Below are 20,317 nucleotides of genomic sequence, written 5' to 3' on the forward strand. Positions count from 1 at the left end.
GAGCTGATTTACCGCCACCTCCTGGATTGCAAAGTACCATACAGGGTTCTGTGTGTGATTGTAAAATCTATTTTGTCATTTGACTTGCAAAAAGTACAACAAATATGACCGTATTCACTATAAACTGTGTTAAACTATATAAACTATGTATTCTATAGCAATTCTACGTATTCTAATTTTTGATATTGTGTGTTAATTTTTTTTGTTAGGATTTAAGTCGTACTTTTCAATTTAATATTAGGATTATACTGTTGTTTGCGGTTTATGTTTTTTCTCTTGTCACATTATTACTTGTTTTTAAAAGGTGATAACGTCTGCAGTTTGTGTTTTATTGATATTTTCTGTATATTTACATGTAATACGCCTACATGTCTTATGTCACATTTATATATTATATTATATTATATTATATTTATATTTATATAATATAATATATATATTATATATATATAATATATATATATATTATATAAGTTATTTGTCAAGGATCTGGATTGTAAAATTCTTTCAAGAAAGTTCACAAATTAAGACATGTGGTGATAGGCAGTCAAATACGTATATGTTTTTTCACCTGTCATCAAACATATCAGGGCTACAACAAACAATTGTTGCGCTATTTATTAATTTGAGAATGTGTAATTATTTGGTTATTTTTAATTAATTAATTGATTGCTTAATGAAACAATTGTAATTAATATGTAGAGAAAACATATGTATTTGAATTATTACAAAGCTAGTTGATATTTTCTAATTTGTTTACATTGTTTTTATAATAATCAATACAAAAACTGCGCCAGTAGGAACATTATTATTGTTATTATTAGCAGTAGTAGTGTGCCAATGTTTTTAAAGATAAGTACGAGCAATATTATCATGGATTTTAGGTATTGTGACGGTTTTTTTTTTTTGTGGGGGGGGGTATTGTGATGGTTTCTGCCCAGGTGGTGTGTGTTTTATATGCTATTGTATCAATTGCATTTTATGGATTTTTGTAACTTATTTTAACCTTGGATGGTATTTATGTACTAATTGTGCAATTGGTATTATTATGGTATTACTATGGATTTTAACTTTTGATGTGTGTTTTTATGTACTATTTGTACAATTTTTTATCACACAATAAAATGTTATGTTGCTGTTGTTTGCTTTGTTTTCGAGAGGTTAAAAAAGAACTCAACAATCATATCCTCGCGAGATACTGCGACACTTTGGAAGGGGTCAGAGTTTAAAAACAAACTCAAAGGTTTTATTTATTTAAATCTTTCGTATAGCCATTACGCTTAGGCATAGATCTCTAAAACGCTGTCATTATAAAACAACAGCAAAAAATAATAAAAATCAAGTAAGCGGCTATGTGTTTCTCTTTTTCCTTCGACCAATCGATGACAGAAATATCGATCAAGCATCTTAATCGTTCACTGCGCTGCTTTAAAACGAACAAACATGGCTTTGAGACGAGCGCTGCATTTTGTATTTAAAGTCGCTGACAGGCGAAAAACAGCCACGTTTTACCGAGACGTGTTGGGCATGAAGGTAAACTTTTATCAGCTTCATTTTGTGACCATTTCAGCTTTGCGCCAAGATAAAAGCCTGTGTTGATGTAGGTTGGGTAACCATTTGTTTTTTTTTTTGTTTGTTTTTTTTTGGGGGGGTCCCTTATTTTTTTCTTTTAGCCGTTAATTTGTGAACCTGAAACATTATATTGAACGTAGCTGCTTATTTTCATTTTCTGTCTGCAGGTTTTACGCCATGAAGAGTTTGAAGAGGGGTGCAAAGCAACCTGTAATGGGTATTTATTAATTTACAGCTAAATTTTGCTACACAGCTGTTAATTAGAGCTGAAACACATGTTGTTGTTTTTTTATTAATCATGAAATTTATATGGTGTCATGAACTTCAGGGATCTTAAAATAAAAGACAATTAATAGTCATCAAAATGAATAAGGTGAAAGATGGAATATTTTTTTCACCTCATTCATTCCATCTTTAACTGAATGAAATATTCTTTCCATTGCACCACTGAAATATATTATATAATGTCTAAAATACTTCCTTGTCATGTGATAATTTATTAATTTATGAAGAGAAAAGAGACTTACATTTTGGTTCTTTGATGCCAAGAGAATAGAATAGTGTTTATTGTCTGTGTGTGTGTGTGTGTGTGTGTGTGTGTGTGTGTGTGTGTGTGTGTATATATATATATATATATATATATATATATATATATATATATATATATATATATATATATATATATATACACACACAATGAAATTTGTCCTCTGACCCATCCTAATTACAGTTAGACACAATCCAACTGCTTGGAGCAGTGAGCAGCCACAGTCTGGTGACCAACATCAGATGAAGAGACACTGCCTTGGTCAGGGGCAGAGAAATAAGCATGTTTTTGAGTGTGGGAGGAAACCGGAGTACCCGGAGGAAACCCACGCAGACATGGGGAGAACATGCAAACTCCACACAGAAAGGGCGGGGAGCGATCCCACGACCTTCTTGTTATGAGACACCAGTGCTAACCATTAAGTCACCGTGTTGCTAGTTCCAAAGGTTCGAAACAGTCCAACACGAACTTTAAATAGCAATCCAATCCACAATTGTTGTCAGTCAACTTGCAAAAACAGTCAGATATCCTGACGGTGTAGTCCGTACCTGATGTCGTGCATTGAGTTCTTCGTGTGCTTTCCTCAGTCCAGTGAAAAACTGCGACAGAAATCTTTTGAGCTCTTCACCCGACAGCATTTCTACTTAAGCTAAAGACGTCCCCACGAATACTGCAAATGTCTCCAGACGGCTTGCAGTGCACTGGATTTTTTTTTTTTTTTTTTTGTGGTGTTAAAAGAATGAGCATCATCAATAAGCTTCTTTTTAAGCTAAGCGCTGTTGCCGCTAGTTTGAGCATGCTGTGGCCGTGGCATGCAATGGTACAAAAAGTATGGGATGAACGATCAATATCACGTGACATACAAACCACCAGTATCAGCCCCTCTGAGGGGTGTGTTGGAAATAACTGACTGGGACATGTTTTTGTGCAGCTCAGGTGAAGACATCAATGAGTTTACGGAAGCAGTTGTGGGATTTATCGGGAAATTGGTAGAGGACATCATACCGAGATCCACTAATAGAACTTTCCCGAATCAGAAGCCGTGGGTGGATAAAACTGTCCACGACGCTCTGAAAGCCTGCACTGCTGCCTACAACTGAGGGCTCGTCACCGGGGACATGACGGCATACAAGGCAGCTACTAATGCTGTCAGGAAGACTGTGAAGGAAGCCAAATGACGTTATGGTGCGAGGCTGGAGCTGGAAATGGATACCAACAATTCCAGAGCGATGTCGAGAGGACTACGCACCATCACTGACTATAAAGCTCCATGCCCACCCGCCGTGTGCGCCGACGCTTCACTGGCTGATGAGCTCAACCACTTCTTTACTCGTTTCGAGCCTGACTGCAGACAGGAGGTGGCACTCCCGGCCAAGGGAGAGAAGACGGTCACTGTGACGGAGCTTGAGGTGTGGAAGATGTTTAAAGGAGTGAACACCAGAAAGACAGCGGGACCTGATGGATGGCATCAGTGGTCGTGTCCTGAAAGCCTGTGCTGACCAGCTGGCACCGGTGTTTACAACTATATTTACCTCTTCCTCTCTCAGTGCGTGATTCCCAGCTGCTTTAAAAAGTCAGTGGTGGTCCCCGTCCCCAAAACAGCACAGTCTACTAATCCAAATGACTTCTGGCCCATCGCCCTCACATCTGTGGTGATGAAATGTTTTGAAAAGCTGGTCAAGACCTTTATCACCTCCTCCCTGCCACCTGATGTGGATCCTCTGCAGTTTGCCTACCACAGACACAGATCAACTGATGATGCCATAACCTTCCTGCTGCACAAAACCCTCGCCCATGTGGACTTGAGAATGGGGAACTATGCCAGAGTGCTCTTTGTGGATTACAGCTTGGCATTTAATACCATTGTTCCCGCCAGACTGGTCACTAAGCTGTGCAATCTCGGTCTGAGAGCCTCCTTCAGCAGATGGATCCACAACTTTCTGACCAACAGAGAACAAGTGGTACAGGTGGGCACCCACTACTCATCCTCACTGACCCTCAACACCCGATCCCCCCAAGGTTGCGTGTTGAGCCCCCTGCTGTTCTCCCTGTACACACATGATTGTGTGTCCACATCAGACAGTAACACCATCATCAAGTTTGTCGATGACACATCCATCGTTGGACTAATCTCCCATAATAAGGAGGAGGCCTATAGGAAGGAGGTCTCCCACCTGGAGAGTTGGTGCCAGGAGAATAACCTCTTGCTGAACGTCAGCAAAACTAAAGAACTGATTGTGGACTTCATAAGAAAGCAGCTCCCCTCCACAGCATGTCTTTTTCCTGGTTCTATCCCTCAACCCCAACCAGTCCCAGCAGAAGACTGCCCCTCCCTGAGCCTGGTTCTGCTGGAGGTTTCTTCCTGTTAAAAGGGAGTTTTTCCTTCCCACTGTCGCCAAGTGCTTGCTCACAGGGGGTCGTTTTGACAGTTGGGGTTTTTCCGTAATTATTGTATGGCTTTGCCTTACAATATTAAGCACCTTGGGGCAACTGCTTGTTGTGATTTGGCACTATATAAATGAAATTGATTGATTGATTGATAGATAGGAGTATCACCACCTGGATGGGCAGCTGCACCAAACAGGACTTATCTGCCCTTTAAGAGAGTAGTCCGCTCTGCAGAGAGAAATATCAAAACCGTGCTGCCCGACCTACATGACATTTACTCCAAAAGATGCAGGTCGAGGGCAAAGAAGATCCTCAGCATGCCCCATCACCCTGGACATTCCCTCCTCTCCCTGCTGCCATCTGGTCGTCGGTTCCGTTGCTTGAGGACCAACACCGAGAGGATGAGGAAAAGCTTTTCCCCCAGGCCATTCGTTTACTGAATTTGAAATAGGGAATTTCATTTTTCAGTCTTTCTTTGCACATTTAACCCCATAATCCCTCCCGACAACTCATCTGCATATTTGTACATCTGTAAATAATAATCTTTTTTTTTTTTTTTACTCTTATTGCACTTTTTACTTTAGTGTTTATGATTTTGTGTTATTGTTATTGTTTTTGTCAGTGCAGGTACAAAGACACTTTTCACTGCACTTCATAATTGTACATTTGCATGTGACAAATAAACATCCTGATCTATATCACTGTCCATCAAAGGTCTTAAACCAAAGGCCCTGGGGGCTGGATGGAACCCGGAAGCCAGTAATTCATGGCAGGTGGCTCACCTTGTTATAGGTCATTAGAGTTATTGTTAATATCTTGTGCTAGTTCCACAAGAAAAGTAAATCATTATGTTGTACAGAATATTGTTGTTTAAGTCACTGGCTGACCATTCAAGCACTATTGTTAATAACTCCACCTTCACTGTTTCCATACAGTCCCTATGATGGAAAATGGAGTAAGACCATGGTTGGCTTTGGCTCAGAAGATGACCACTTTGTTGCTGAACTGACATACAATTATGGAGTGGGAGAATATCAGCTTGGCAATGATTTCTTGGTAGGTAAGAATTAATGTGGAAGGGACGCACAGGTGCTATCATACGAGCTCAGCATCCACAAAGATGCGTTTCTGTGCTGCCTTCAGGGTCTCACCGTGCAGTCAAGCCGAGCTGTCAGTAATGCTAAACGTATGGGATGGCCTCTCACTGAGGTAGAAGAAGCTCTGTATCTCACTCATGCTCCAGGAGGGTATCGCTTCTACCTGGTAGATAAAGAACAGCCTGACGGCGGTAAGATGGGCCACATGTCTGCACTTTTTTTGTTGTTGTTTTTTTGCATAGAAGTAAAAAAAATGTATCACTGGCGGCTGCTTTCTGTCTGTTGTGTTTGGCAAACCACTCGTCACTTTTATCTTCAGCTATAGCTTGATGCCAAAGATGCACACAGAGGCCACTTGACAATTATAATATCGATTAAAGACATTTTGAAAATTAGCTTAGCTTAGATCTGTACTGTATGGATATGCGTGTTGATTTAGTACAACTTTTTGTCAGATGGTAATTTGAGATTCATATCCGCTGCAGCTCCCTGCTGGATCTACATTGATCTGGATCCAACTGAACTTTGGGCAGCCAAATGAAAATAATGTTCATTTACAGTTTGGTCAGATGTGTTTAAAGGTGCTGTGAATGATTTTTTTTTAGTCACTAGACGTCACACTTGAATCAGACATCATGCCATAAACAAAGCTTCCCTCCTCAACCAGTCCTTCTCAAGGCTCCCCCAGGCCTCCTCGGCAGTGAGCAGAAAAAGCGGCAGTTGGAGCCTTTTATGGCTGTAAAGACCCACAATTTGGGTCAGATGCATTGTTGGCCTCTAAATATGATTTTTAGACATAATTCGGGAACGTTGCTGCAGTGCGCCATCTTGAAAATAAATTAAACAGCAGTGCAGTGAGTACTGAACTCTGCTGTATCTTAATAAATGGGTGGTGGAGCAACTGTTTCACAGGGCAGGACCTGCTTGCAATAAACATGCACGCGCAGAAATCTCGCACACTCAACATGCTTGTACGGCCAGACCGAGAATGTATACAGAGGACAAAAAAGCTCAGAGCACAGAAGGAGTGTTGCTTTATTTTCTGCGCAGAGTGCCATGAAATCTTTACAAAGAAAACAGTTGTTAGTTGATATACTGTACTGTGGTTAAAAATGCCATTTTATAATCCCTTTAAACAGTCTGTCCTGTGCTTATGTTGCTGTTCACGTGACCTTTGATCATGATTCTTGGTCTGTAGACCCTGTGCAGAAGGTTTGTCTGGCGGTGTCAGACCTGCAGAGATCAACCCATTACTGGGCTACACTCCTGGGGATGAAGGTGATGGAAACAAATGAGCAAAAGAAAACTGTGCTGATGGGCTACACGGACACTCAGGTGAGTTTCTTACATATACAACCCCTGGCAAAAATTATGGAATCACCGGCCTCGGAAGATGTTCATTCAGTTGTTTAATTTTGTAGAAAAAAAGCAGATCACAGACATGACACAAAACTAAAGTCTTTTCAAATGGCAACTTTCTGGCTTTAAGAAACACTATAAGAAATCAGGAAAAAAAATTGTGGCAGTCAGTAACGGTTACTTTTTTAGACCAAGCAGAGGGAAAAAAAATATGGAATCACTCAATTCTGAGGAAAAAATTATGGAATCATGAAAAACAAAAGAACGCTCCAACACATCACTAGTATTTTGTTGCACCACCTCTGGCTTTTATAACAGCTTGCAGTCTCTGAGGCATGGACTTAATGAGTGACAAACAGTACTCTTCATCAATCTGGCTCCAACTTTCTCTGATTGCTGTTGCCAGATCAACTTTGCAGGTTGGAGCCTCGTCATGGACCATTTTCTTCAACTTCCACCAAAGATTTTCAATTGGATTAAGATCCGGACTATTTGCAGGCCATGTCATTGACCCTATGTGTCTTTTTGCAAGGAATGTTTTCACAGTTTTTGCTCTATGGCAAGATGCATTATCATCTTGAAAAATGATTTCATCATCCCCAAACATCCTTTCAATTGATGGGATAAGAAAAGTGTCCAAAATATCAACGTAAACTTGTGCATTTATTGATGATGTAATGACAGCCATCTCCCCAGTGCCTTTACCTGACATGCAGCCCCATATCATCAATGACTGTGGAAATTTACATGTTCTCTTCAGGCAGTCATCTTTATAAATCTCATTGGAACGGCACCAAACAAAAGTTCCAGCATCATTACCTTGCCCAATGCAGATTCGAGATTCATTACTGAATATGACTTTCATCCAGTCATCCACAGTCCATGATTGCTTTTCCTTAGCCCATTGTAACCTTGTTTTTTTCTGTTTCGATGTTAATGATGGCTTTCGTTTAGCTTTTCTGCATGTAAATCCCATTTCCTTTAGGCGGTTTCTTACAGTTCGGTCACAGACGTTGACTCCAGTTTCCTCCCATTCGTTCCTCATTTGTTTTGTTGTGCATTTTCGATTTTTGAGACATATTGCTTTAAGTTTTCTGTCTTGACGCTTTGATGTCTTCCTTGGTCTATCAGTATGTTTGCCTTTAACAACATTCCCATGTTGTTTGTATTTGGTCCAGAGTTTAGACACAGCTGACTGTGAACAACCAACATCTTTTGCAACATTGCGTGATGATTTACCCTCTTTTAAGAGTTTGATAATCCTCTCCTTTGTTTCAATTGACATCTCTCGTGTTGGAGCCATGATTCATGTCACTCCACTTGGTGCAACAGCTCTCCAAGGTGTGATCACTCCTTTTTAGATGCACACTAACGAGCAGATCTGATTTGATGCAGGTGTTAGTTTGGGGATGAAAATTTACAGGGTGATTCCATAATTTATTCCTCAGAATTGAGTGATTCCATAATTTTTTCCCTATGCTTGGTCTAAAAAAGTAACCGTTACTGACTGCCACAAGTCTTTTTTCCTGATTTCTTATAGTGTTTCTTAAAGCCAGAAAGTTGCCATTTGAAATTACTTTAGTTTTGTGCCGTGTCTGAGATCTGCTTTTTTTCCTACAAAATTAAACAACTGAATGAACATCCTCCGAGGCCGGTGATTCCATAATTATTGCCAGGGGTTGTATCAGTAACTGTGCCAAGTTCAAGAGTTCATGATCTTTAAGAGTTCATGATCTGTGTTTTCTGTGTAGCCTGACCAATTAACCAATTAAAAAAGTAATATCAAAAGTATTTTTTTTCTAGTTCGTATTCTGTGACGATATTTTGTGTGTGTTTAATATATTTTGTGTTCATTCAGTGTAAGTTGGAGCTTCATGATGTCGGCGGAACAGTAGATCACGGAACAGCATTTGGAAGAATTGCATTTTCCTGTCCCCGGGAGCAGGTGAAATATTTTCTGGGTAAATCCTTTTTTTTTTTTTTTTAAATTTATTTATTTATTTTTTTAAAATATTGGTCACTGCCACTGTCCGTATTTGAATGCCCCTCACAGCTGCCTGACCTGGAGGCCTTGATGAAGAAGGCGAATCAGAGGATACTAACCTCGCTGGTCAGTTTGGACACTACGGGCAAAGCCACAGTGGAAGTGGTGATTCTGGCCGACCCTGTGAGTAGAAAATCAATCCCCGCCTTCATGTAAGGTGAAACCAAAAAAGTATTTTTCATGTGATGTTTGTTTTAGGACGGCCATGAGATTTGCTTCGTGGGCGATGAAGCTTTCAGACAGCTGTCAGCTATGGATCCACAAGGACACGATTTGCTCGATAAGGTCGGCGCTCTTTCCACGTTTCACCTTTACATACCGAACATGTCCTGAATGTTGACTCTTCATTTTGTCTTTGGCATCAGGCTATGGCTGAAGATAAAAGTGACGAGTGGTTTGCCAAACACAACAGACAGAAAGCAGCTGCCTGAGCTGAAGAGCGTTTGCTGGGAATGTGTCGGTAAACCTGTGACGTAACTCTGCGAGACTTGTTTCCATCCTGGAGGCGTGACACAAGAGAAACGACTCCACTCAAAACATTCACTCAAACAACTTTGTCACTTCCTGAATTATTGTTTCCATTCGGTTAATGTGTTGATCCTGTTTTTATTATTATTCAATAAGGTCACAATTGAAAATTAAGTAGTCTATGAAATGTCAGGAAATGAAGATCAAATAAAAGTCCAGTATATTCTGAACAATCCTGACTGAACTCCTAATTAATTATTTCAGCCTCATTCATGCTTTCATATCTTTGTTCCTTTGTGGTTTTGCAAAAATGTAATAAATCTGTATAATAATTTGAAGTCTGTTTTCTATGAGCACTTGCATATCACACAACTACTGACATTTAGCGGGCAAAGGAAAGAACTTTTTTGTTCAAATAAAATGACAACAAGTAGGAAAAATACATTTGCTGAGATTTTACAGCATTATTTCTTGTTTTGTGCCATCAAATGGACTTTTTTTTTTAAACAAAATATCTCAAGAACCAATGAGTGGGCTTCAACCAAATTTTGCACATGGATAATTACATTAATGCTTGAGGTTTTGGGTTTAACAGTCAGTGTCACAGTGCAGTTTCAAATGTTTGGCCCCAATGCAAGTGGGGGTGGCGGGGTGATGGTTACAAAGACGTTGAAGGTTAACATAAACTTAAATTTTGACTATATATATTATACACTTTCATTCTTTTACATATTAACACTTTACATGCATGACAGTTATGACGAGCTTAAACATGCATAACATTTTAGCAATTAGACTTAACTGATTTCTCCGTTCGTTTTAATGTCTTCTCTTTCTTGAATCTGCGATTACAGATTCAAGCTTCGCTTTTACAACAGCAGATTTTTGCTGTGTTTTTGTTGACCAGCAGGTGTCGCCAGAGAACATGAAACAGCGTATATATGAATCCTGTTTCATGATTTGCTACAAACTGAAGCTTCAGTGTTTCAATACTTTACTATTGTACTCTACTGGTTCTTTGTAGTGTTGCCGCTTAAATATCCTGCTCCGAATGTGTCAGGGTGAGTGATTTTTATTGTTAAGTGGAGCTAACGTAGACACAGCAGTTGTTAAATAAAAGGAGTTCTCTTGTCAGTCTGCAGCTATGGTACTAACCTGCTTAGCGTTAGCCTGCTACAGTGCTAACAGATTTGCTAATGGTTTTAGTTGACGCGGTGTCTTAATGGTAGTAACAGTTTCTTGTGTGGCTAAATTGGACTTAACGGAATACAGTTTTGAAGCGTCGCTGGTTTAAAAATAAGTACGTTAAAGTCGAGGTGTAATGTGCTATTTTCCTGGTTTATTAGTAACTAGTTCATTAGCGCTGGATGTGTCTTAGCTTAAAGACAAACTCTTGGCACAACTGACGACAAATGTTGCCTCAGTCAGGCACATTGATAGAGAAACCTGTGTTTGTCGGGATTTATTTATTTATTTATTTATTTATTTATTTTAATACCGGCCCGTGTTTTCCTGTTTTGACAGCAGCTGGTAGCAGAAGCACAGTCAGCCCTGTTGGGTGTCAACAACTTGCTGCATAATGTCATGGGACACGATGATGACATTTCTTCTAATTCTGCTTGGGATTGTGTTGTTCTGTGTAATATTCAGGTAAGAAATCTTCCTTATCAATTTGCAATAGGAAAACATGCAAGATTGATGCTCAAAGTCCTCTGGAACTCATGACTAGACAGCAAGAAGGTCTTGTGACGTAAAGGAATACATCAAATGGGGTCATATTGTTTATGAATGCAAAAAAATGCAGACGCAAATGTTTGAATTAATGAATTGTTTGGCTGGTATGGAGTTGAGTTCTTTGCATGGCAGCAGGCTGACGTCTGTGTGTAATAGAAGAATGTGAGGCATCATTGTATAGCACTTTTGAGTGTCTCCATCACATGCAAATGCACTGTGGAAATGCAGTCTATTTTCCATTTGTTGTTATGGTGACTGATTTCACAGTTATAGTTACGACTGTGGTTCAGTCATTCTTTTTTCTGCTGCTTATCTGGGTCACGTTAGCAGCAGACCAAGTAGCTCATCCCACACTTCCCTGTCCTCAGCGAAGTCCACAAATTGTTCCTGGAGGATAAAGAGGCATTCCCAAACCAGCTCGGAAATATAATCCCTCCAGCATGTACTGGATTTTCAATAGGGTGTCTTCCCAGGTGGACATGCCTGGAAGACCTCCCAAGGGAGATGACCAGTGGACATCCTCACCAGATGTTTGACCCACCTCAGCTGGCTCTACTCTGACTCCCTCCCCAATGTTTAAGGTTGTTACTCTGTCCAGAATATCAGCCCTAATATGCGACAGGGCAACTTTATTTCCACTGCTTGCATCTGCGTGGGTGCACATTTATAATATTTCTGTGGTATAGTGGTCATGCTAACAAACAAGCAGTGCTTTACATGATGCAGGTTCTGGTCTGCATGTAACCTTTGGTTGTTTTGCAGTGTCTGAGTTCAAATGTAACACATAATACCTCTTGTTGCACATTCATAACAAATGTACACCCCCCCCCCCCCTTTTTTTTTTTTTTTTTTTTTTTTTTTGTTCAGGTTAGATACAAAATCAGTAAAGATGTATGCACAACCTGATAGTCTTAATAACAGCCTGGGCATAATTGTTATAATTTGTCAGACCACAGCCACTGTCTACAAAAAAATTGTACCTATTCATAATTTCACATATAGCCTGATTAGGAGAAATAGAGACTTCAGGCTGACTAGCCAAAATGCAAATCAGCCAAAACTGGTTTGTGATCAGCCTTTTTGGATGCTGAGGCACAGTTTATGAGTGAAGGTAAAATGTTTAAAAAAAAAAAGACTACTTGAGTACTAAATGCATTTCCTAAAGCATAAGACTCAACGGAACCAAAAAGAGGATTTACTGATGGGATATTTTTCTGTCCCATACATATCTCTCCTGTAAACTCATAGTTTATGGTGGTTTTTGTGCTTATACCAGCTGACAGTGGTGGGAGGCCGTGATCACCAAGTTTGTCTGCAGACTCAAAATGAATTTACTGATTGTGATGGAATTTTCTGATAACGTGGCCATTTGGTCAAGGCAGATTTGTAGTGATCAGAATCTCCCACGAAATGTTTGCTTAACACCACGAGACAAGATTGATAAATGTCAGACTTGTAGCATGGGTAATAAAGATATGGTTAATTTTTAAGCTCTTGCACACTGAAGTTCAGACTCAGTTGAAGCTAAAAAAAAAAAAATATGCTGCATCTGAGCAACATTACATAAGTAGAAAAAAATGTTGTGTGTTTCCTGTCAAATGCAGATCAAGGGAGGGGTTGACGTTGAACATGCCCAAGATTTTGAGCTTTTCCGCTTTCATCAATCACGCTGTTAATTATTGTTGCTGTTGTTAACAGGCATGCAATGCAATCAGCATAACCGTGACATTTTATTTCATAAGATATTGATTTAATACATGTAGCTTGACCAAAAGGTGTAACATCAAGAAAAGACATTGACAATGTTTCAAAATACAGGGGACTGAATATTTCACTGCAGAAAACTTAGGTGTTATGTTACACAGTATGTGATGTGCTTGGATTCATCAGTTATGTGTGGTTTTAACTCTAAAAGAATGACCAGTGACATGTGGTTTTCAGTGATGTAAAAGTATGCACAAAGGTCAAGTAGTATTGTTGGAGTGAAACCTGCATCCAGAGCCAAACACTTAACTGGATCATGTTTAAAAATGATGTCAAAATGCAGTTGACTGATAATGCTGTGCCCCTTTTAATACTGAGTGAGGAAAAATTCCCCAAGCACACACAAAACAAAACAAAAATCATCCTGTTAGAGGATCTTTAGACACCCCATGATTCAATTCAGTTATAAAATAATTATTAATGCATCTTTTATTCTATACAGGCTTTCTTTTTTCTCACTGTGTGACTACTTGGTAGTTTTAAAATCAAAGTATTCATAATGATACACAATGAATTTATTTCCAATTTTCTTTAACATCTCAGCCATATTTGCACCAGTGCGGCTCTCATTCACTGATTGTAAATTCTGACATGCGGGGGGACTATTGCCCCCCAGCCTGCCGGCTAAAACTACCTGTGTAAGTTTGGCCTCAAGCTGACTCCACGTTTGGAATACCAAAACAGCAAAAAGGTCAGACTCGTATCTGCAGCTTTTTTTCCTGCCTTTTGGACACTGGCTGTGCTGCACTAATGCACTTGTAACAAGAACATGTGTTGTGATGCACATGGCATGCAACATCTGTTCTCATCTTGTGCAAATGGACTTTAGTTTTTAAATGCACTTTAGGCTCAGTGGGACAAACTAAGCACACTTGCGCTCCACCACAATGTGCTATCCAGTGCATGAGATATAGCTGTTGTCACATTTCATTTGTAAGATTCACATACTATTATGATATATTGTTGCTGTAGAAGATTTAAAGAAAGTGTTTCTCATCATCTTTCTAAACCAAATGAATCATGATTAAGTAGAGATTTTAAGTACAGTAAATGACAGTTTGTTTTGTTTTGTAGATGGTTCATTTGCATCTTGGCTGTGCGAGTGTTCCAGAATGCACTGAATGCTGATGTGAAGATCAAATCACTTGGACTGTTTTCTGTCCAAGGAGTCAAGATCCAGTTTCATCCCAAACACACTCTGGTAAGATGTGCTACATGTTTGCAGAGCAGGAGCTGAGTTAAAGCTCCTGATCAACAATGTCTAATAGGGTCAGAATTAGTCCAGATCAAGGATGCCCCTCTTTCACTTTAAGCCATAACATTAACTCTCTTTATTGCAGGAATTTGACAGAATATGGATTTCAAGCAAGTTGTTAAACCACGATTTGCCGTAAGTTGTCATTTGAAAGTTGAGTAATTTGAGACAAAAACCTTTTGTAAAGGATTCTGTTTCATTATTCTGGATACTTCACCTTTCTTTATGTATTTATGTTACAGGAGATACCTGGCACTCTGTGTTGGTGAAACAAGAGTAAGGTTTGATTTGCAAGTACCTTTAAGCCCTTTGATGAAGAAGAGAAATGGGAAAAATTCTGACAAGATTTCTGTTAGCCCCACAACTCTACGGTTTCTGTCACAAGTATGGAGTCACACAGTTAATGATCCTTATTAATAAACTAATTCATAGGGCTGTAAGTCACCTGATATCGTTTGTGGTTTCAGGTTCTTTCATTCCACATCAGCTCAGTCAATGTGATGGTGCTGAACCTTGTCCTGTCAGAGTCTCTATGGCACATGACTGTCACAGGCATCACTTTGTTGCTTGACCATCAGCGTAAAAGGTAACTGGTGCTTCTGTTTTTACATCTGTACTCTTTCCATGTGGGATGTAGTTTTGGGTCCTGTGTGTCTCCATTCATGTATGTATGTTATGTAGTTTGTCCAGCAGAAGGTGCTCAGATGGCATTGTTTACAATGCTTTGAAACGTGGCTGGGATCCCATCACCCCTTGATCACATTAGCTCTGCAGGGCCAAAATAAATACTTTGTTTTATGCAAATTTTGAGCGATGTCTCTCTGCGACTTACACATTGGTTGGTTGTTGGTTATATGAGGGGCAATTGAGAAGTTTTGAGCCTGACCCAGAAAAAGTAGGGCGTGGTTCTCCATCGTTTGCATTCTGAGAAATGAGAAACAGTATTTCTCAGCATTGCAATTTAGTGAATCAAAATTTCACATATTCTTGAGAAATGTTGGTTTCTCAGAACTAAAACCAAAATACAAAAACCCACGCTGTAGTTCTTCTGATTCAGGCTCCAGACATCTCAGTCACTCCTGGTATTTATAGTTGATTATGATAAAGTTCATGTTTACACTGTAAAACATCAAACTTCAGTTACATTTCTTTCTTTGTCACATTGCCCATATATATATATATATATATATATATATATATATATATATATATATATATATATATATATATATATATATATATATGGTATTGTCAGTTTTTTTTTTTTTTTTTATTGTTTTAGCTTTCTACTATCTATTGTATTGTTCCCCAAACAAATCCATATTGGTGGGGCTCTAATATTTGGGCTGGCTGTTCTGAGGAATTAGTTAAAGACACACCTGTGGTCATCATTAAATACTAAAACAAAGTCATATATCACGTTACTGTTGGTTCTTTCACCTTGGCTGATCTTGAGAGATCAAACTCAAGGTCGGTAAGTCAAAAGCTTGGAGCCAATATACATTGAACATGGTGGAAGGGTTGTGTACTCGTTGAGAATAAAAAATAATTTGCCGTACAAGGTGTTAGTGTCGCACTCTGAGCGCGTCTGTTTGCTCTGTGTTTTTGTCATATTACAGGAGGATCTGGGTGGACTTTTCCCCATTGTTGTAATTCTTGCATTGTTGTGTCTTATGCATCAGCTTGAAAACGTGCTGGATTTGAGAGCAACCATGAAAGTGTCAAAATGTTTGCGTTGGAAAGTAATCAGTGCCAATGCATGCCCTATAGCATAATGGCATGGCTGAAGGATGTGTAATAGATCGGTGTGCATATAATGTAAAGCACCATATTGGGTATTTCATTGTTTTGAGATCAATACATTAATGCTCAGTTGGCATGCATTTTGTGATGCATAATTCCTACTCAACCTGAGTCGCACTGTGCTCAATTTATTGTTCTATGCAATTAAACTCAGTCTCCTGATACTAAAAGGTACTTTAGTGAGGTACTAATGAGGTACTTATTCTGTTGTGGCCTCTCATTGACATAATTTTAGTTGTTGTTGTTGAAGTTGCTTTATTTGTAGCGTCTTCACTTAATTTGAACAGGAAGTGCTCACTGGCAACACATTCAAGATCTGCTAAGAAGAGAGGACACGACTTTCACATTCAGCTTTATCCAGCATAGATGTTTGCTCGAAAGGTTTCCAGTATCAGCAAGTTGATTTGTGATAGTGTTCCACAATGAACCAAACCTAATGGCACTCATTAAATTTTAAGTGTTTTTAGGTTCATTCTTCCAGTTATATGGTGTGGAAAATGGCTGCCAGTAAGGTAATATTTATTGCTCTTAATTGAAGTAATTATACACACCTCTTTTATAACATCTATTGCAGGTTGGCGTGGAACTTCTCAGTTGGGCAGCTAAGCAGTAAAGTGCTTAAAAACAGTCAGCTGGTGAGTTTCATTGGTTTCCCTTACATTGAAACTCGGGCTTGAACACTCCCGCATAATTAATACCCTGTTCAATGTAGGACATGTGTTTGGCTGAAATTGCTCTGAGCCTGTTGCTGTCTGGAGATCTGAACTTACCAGACTTAAAGCCGGGTGGTCTTAACTTCTGTGTGAGGACGCTCATCGCAGAGCTGCATGAAGGCCTGTTTCTCAGTAAACTCCTGCTGCATCCATCTTCCACAAACAGCATTCAAAATGCAGCTGGTGAGTGAATTCAACACCAGCAACTACTGAAACATGCAACACCAGCAATAAGTTAAACTGGGATATTTGTCTGTAAATGTGATTCAAGTGTTTCTCACACCATCTAAAAACAATTCCAAAGTCTAATAGATACAAGCATTTATGGTAAAAATGCTAAATGGGCTGCATTTATATAGCGCTTTTCCATCTGCATCAGACGCTCAAAGCGCTTTACAATAATGCCTCACATTCACCCCGATGTCGGGGTGCTGCCATACAAAGCACTCACTCCACAATTTTACTCCAATTCATATAAAACAACTTTTGTCATTGGGGGTGGTGATGGGGAGTGGGGAGGTGATGGTCTAGTGGTTAAGTGTTGGGCTTGAGACCAGAGGAGCCTCGGTTCAAATCCCAGCCAGACCTGAAAATCACTAAGGGCCCATGGGCCAGGTTCTTAATCCCCTAGTTGCTCCCGGTGTGGAGTGAGTGCCTTGTATGGTGGCACCCTGACATTGGGGTGAATGTGAGGCATTAGTGTGTAAAGCACTTTGAGCGTCTGATGCAGATTGAAAAGTGCTATACGTATAAATGCAGTCCATTTACCATTTCAAATCTGTACAGCGTGAGGTTTTATAAGAGGGTGTCATTTGCGCAAAACACAAACAGACGTAAAATGGGCAAAATATTGAAGGGGATCTGGCTCGACACTTCGCAGTAAAACAAAACACAAAATGCCACACAGTAAAATCGGCCCAACGCGAATGATGAGATGTAATCAATTCATCAACGTTTCACAATAAAAGAAAGTTTACACTTTCTCACGGTGCTAAAGTGTCTGACAGCAGCTCTGCTGATCACAAATTAAAGTTACTATAGCGAAGCATGATATCTAAACACAAATATGTACTAAACCCCTGACTTTTTTGTGTGTATTTTTATATCTAAATTAGTCAAGTGGTTTTTGGTCTGAAAAGGTTTGCAAAGCACTGGTTCAAAAGTAAGTTTGATCAGCAAACAGAAAGTTTAAATGAAAATCTTGTTTGATTACATTAAGGGAATCTTATTTTTCAGAAGCTTAAATAATTTTCTAAGATTCAGTTATGTTCCATAATCCTTGAGCAGGAATCTTAGATAAATATTCTACAGTATTCTTATTATTTTTGTAATAGTATCTCTGCCTTTTCTTGTCAGAAGAAGAATCTCCTGACTTCATCCAGACTGATGCTGTGGAACAGTTTGATCAGCTGATGCCTCAGACAGTCAATGTGGAGTTTGATAATACAAGCGTGACCCTGTCCATGCACAGCCAACAAAGGTCAAGCGGCATCATCTGTTCTACTCATACGTTAACCTGTTAATGAATAATCTGAGTGCAAAAACGTTTTCTGTCTCCATAGACGTCTGAACTGGACGCTGAAGTCTCTAAAGGTGGATTACAGATGTGAAAATGACCAGCTTCCACTAACCAGCTTCACCCCTGAGCTGAGCCTTCCACAGAGGAGCCTGGAGCTCCTTCTTGAGGGTGAGTAGGCACCTGGCCTCCAGACAGCACAGAGAATGAGTGCAAGAAAAAGCATTGAATAACATTGTCTTTTTAATTATTAATAGATGGACTTCTCCTTAGTCAAAGCAGACAAAGAATCCTTTGTCTGAACACTCTCAAAGCAGACCTACAGGTAATGAGGATTCTTGAAGGTCACACGTGTAAAGTGTATTATTTTGACTTTTAAGTTTCTTTTTGTCGGTTTAGGTGACATCAGATGACATCTCCAGCTCCTTTACAGTCAACACTTGCATCGTCCACTATCGTCACCAGGAGTTCTCACACTGGCTGAATTTATTTCCATGGGAAAAACTAGTCCACAGAAACGTGTCACATAAAAAGAGGCAAGTTGCTGCAGAAAGTTTCAAATGGTGAAATATGTGGAACTTGAATGTATGTGAAGTGGTGGGTGGGATGCAGCATTGTTGTTTATTGGGACATGAGGAATAACTCTCAAATTGATGTCTCAAACTGGATTGGTTTTTCTGCTGTGGTCCAAGTTAATATAATTTTACCTTGGGCGTCATTGCTGGTAATCTTTTATATATACAACCAAGTGTGAAGCATCAAGAAGGAACACAACAAGGACTCGTAATGTTTATAGTCCACTGGCCAAGGAGGTGTTCGGTACCACTTTAGGGGACTAAGCAACACTTCCAGTCCAGCCTCAGTGTCCTGTAATTTACACAAAAATTTATGGTGGCCATTTCAGAGGAGTCATCATGTAAAAATAGTCTAATGAATTAATTAATTTATTTATTTATTTGGCACACAGAATAACAACACAGACAATAACACACTCATTAAAAAAAAAACAATGCGCAATGAACCCGTGTGGCCGAAAGGGTGAAGGCAGAAGCAAAGCTTATAGATACCCTCCCCTTATACCATAAAAAATAAAGTAAAGAATGTATACATATATAAATATATATACTTATAACAACGATACAAAAGAAATGTGCACAAACAAAACAACTCGAACAGTGCACCAGAATTTTAAAACACAACCAAATGAGCAACAGTGTATAAAACCAAGCACAACGACAAAATGGTAAACCTAATTTTCCAAGCTATAATGAGTAAGTATATTATTTTTGTAAAGCCGACTTAAGGTACCAAGTAACTTAATATTATCAGGACAATTATTCCAAATATTAACACCCTTAATGGAAACACAATGACTTTTTGCAGTAGTTTATCAAATATTAATGTCCCTCTCAAATTGTATCTGGAATCCCTTATTTTAAACAGATCCTGGACATGTTTAGGCAAGAGTTTATTTTTGACTTTATACATAATTTGTATTGTGCTATAATCAACCAAGTCCCAGAATTTTAAAATTTGCAAACCAGCAAATGGCTCACAATATGGCTTATTACTGATAATTCTTATAGCTTTCTTTTGCAATAGAAATATTGGATTAGTATTAGTTCTATATGTGTTTCCCCAAACATCAACACAATATGTCATATATGGAACAAGTAATGTATGATACAAAATGGCCAAAGAATGTTGGGAGAGGAAGTCTTGTGCTTTATGCAGAATTGCAGTGACTTTTGACATTTTAGATTTAACATAGTTAATATGCAGTTTCCAGCTTAATTTATCATCAATATAAACACCAAGAAATTTTGTATTTGTTACAATTTCAACATCATGTAATAATAAATTTCTGTTTAAGTTCCTGGACTTACTACCAAATATGATACACTTAGTTTTACCAGAATGGAGCGATAATTTGTTTTAATCGAGCCACTTTAAATTTATGTAATTCATTCTCCATTGTATCCAGGAGCTGTCCCAAATGATCCCCACTACAAAACAGTCATATCATCAGCAAACAAAATACAACTTGGAGACTTGGA

General features: G+C 38.9%; 1 protein-coding gene and 1 pseudogene across 1 annotated transcript; both read left to right on the top strand.

Annotated features, from left to right (window-relative positions):
- Positions 1-1,227: 1,227 nt before the first annotated feature.
- glod4 (glyoxalase domain containing 4) lies at positions 1,228-9,708 on the top strand. The gene is made up of 9 exons (XM_034169176.1): positions 1,228-1,533; positions 1,740-1,789; positions 5,443-5,563; positions 5,651-5,795; positions 6,803-6,939; positions 8,822-8,908; positions 9,017-9,130; positions 9,206-9,292; positions 9,373-9,708. Exons 1-9 carry the CDS (start codon positions 1,444-1,446, stop codon positions 9,436-9,438), a joined length of 897 nt encoding a protein of 298 aa, XP_034025067.1. The 5' UTR covers positions 1,228-1,443; the 3' UTR covers positions 9,439-9,708.
- Positions 9,709-10,388: 680 nt separating this feature from the next.
- The window catches only part of LOC117509475, a 51,338-nt pseudogene continuing 41,409 nt past the window's right edge, over positions 10,389-20,317 (top strand).

Source organism: Thalassophryne amazonica, chromosome 4 (genome assembly GCF_902500255.1).
Source record: "Thalassophryne amazonica chromosome 4, fThaAma1.1, whole genome shotgun sequence".
Classification (NCBI taxonomy): domain Eukaryota; kingdom Metazoa; phylum Chordata; class Actinopteri; order Batrachoidiformes; family Batrachoididae; genus Thalassophryne; species Thalassophryne amazonica.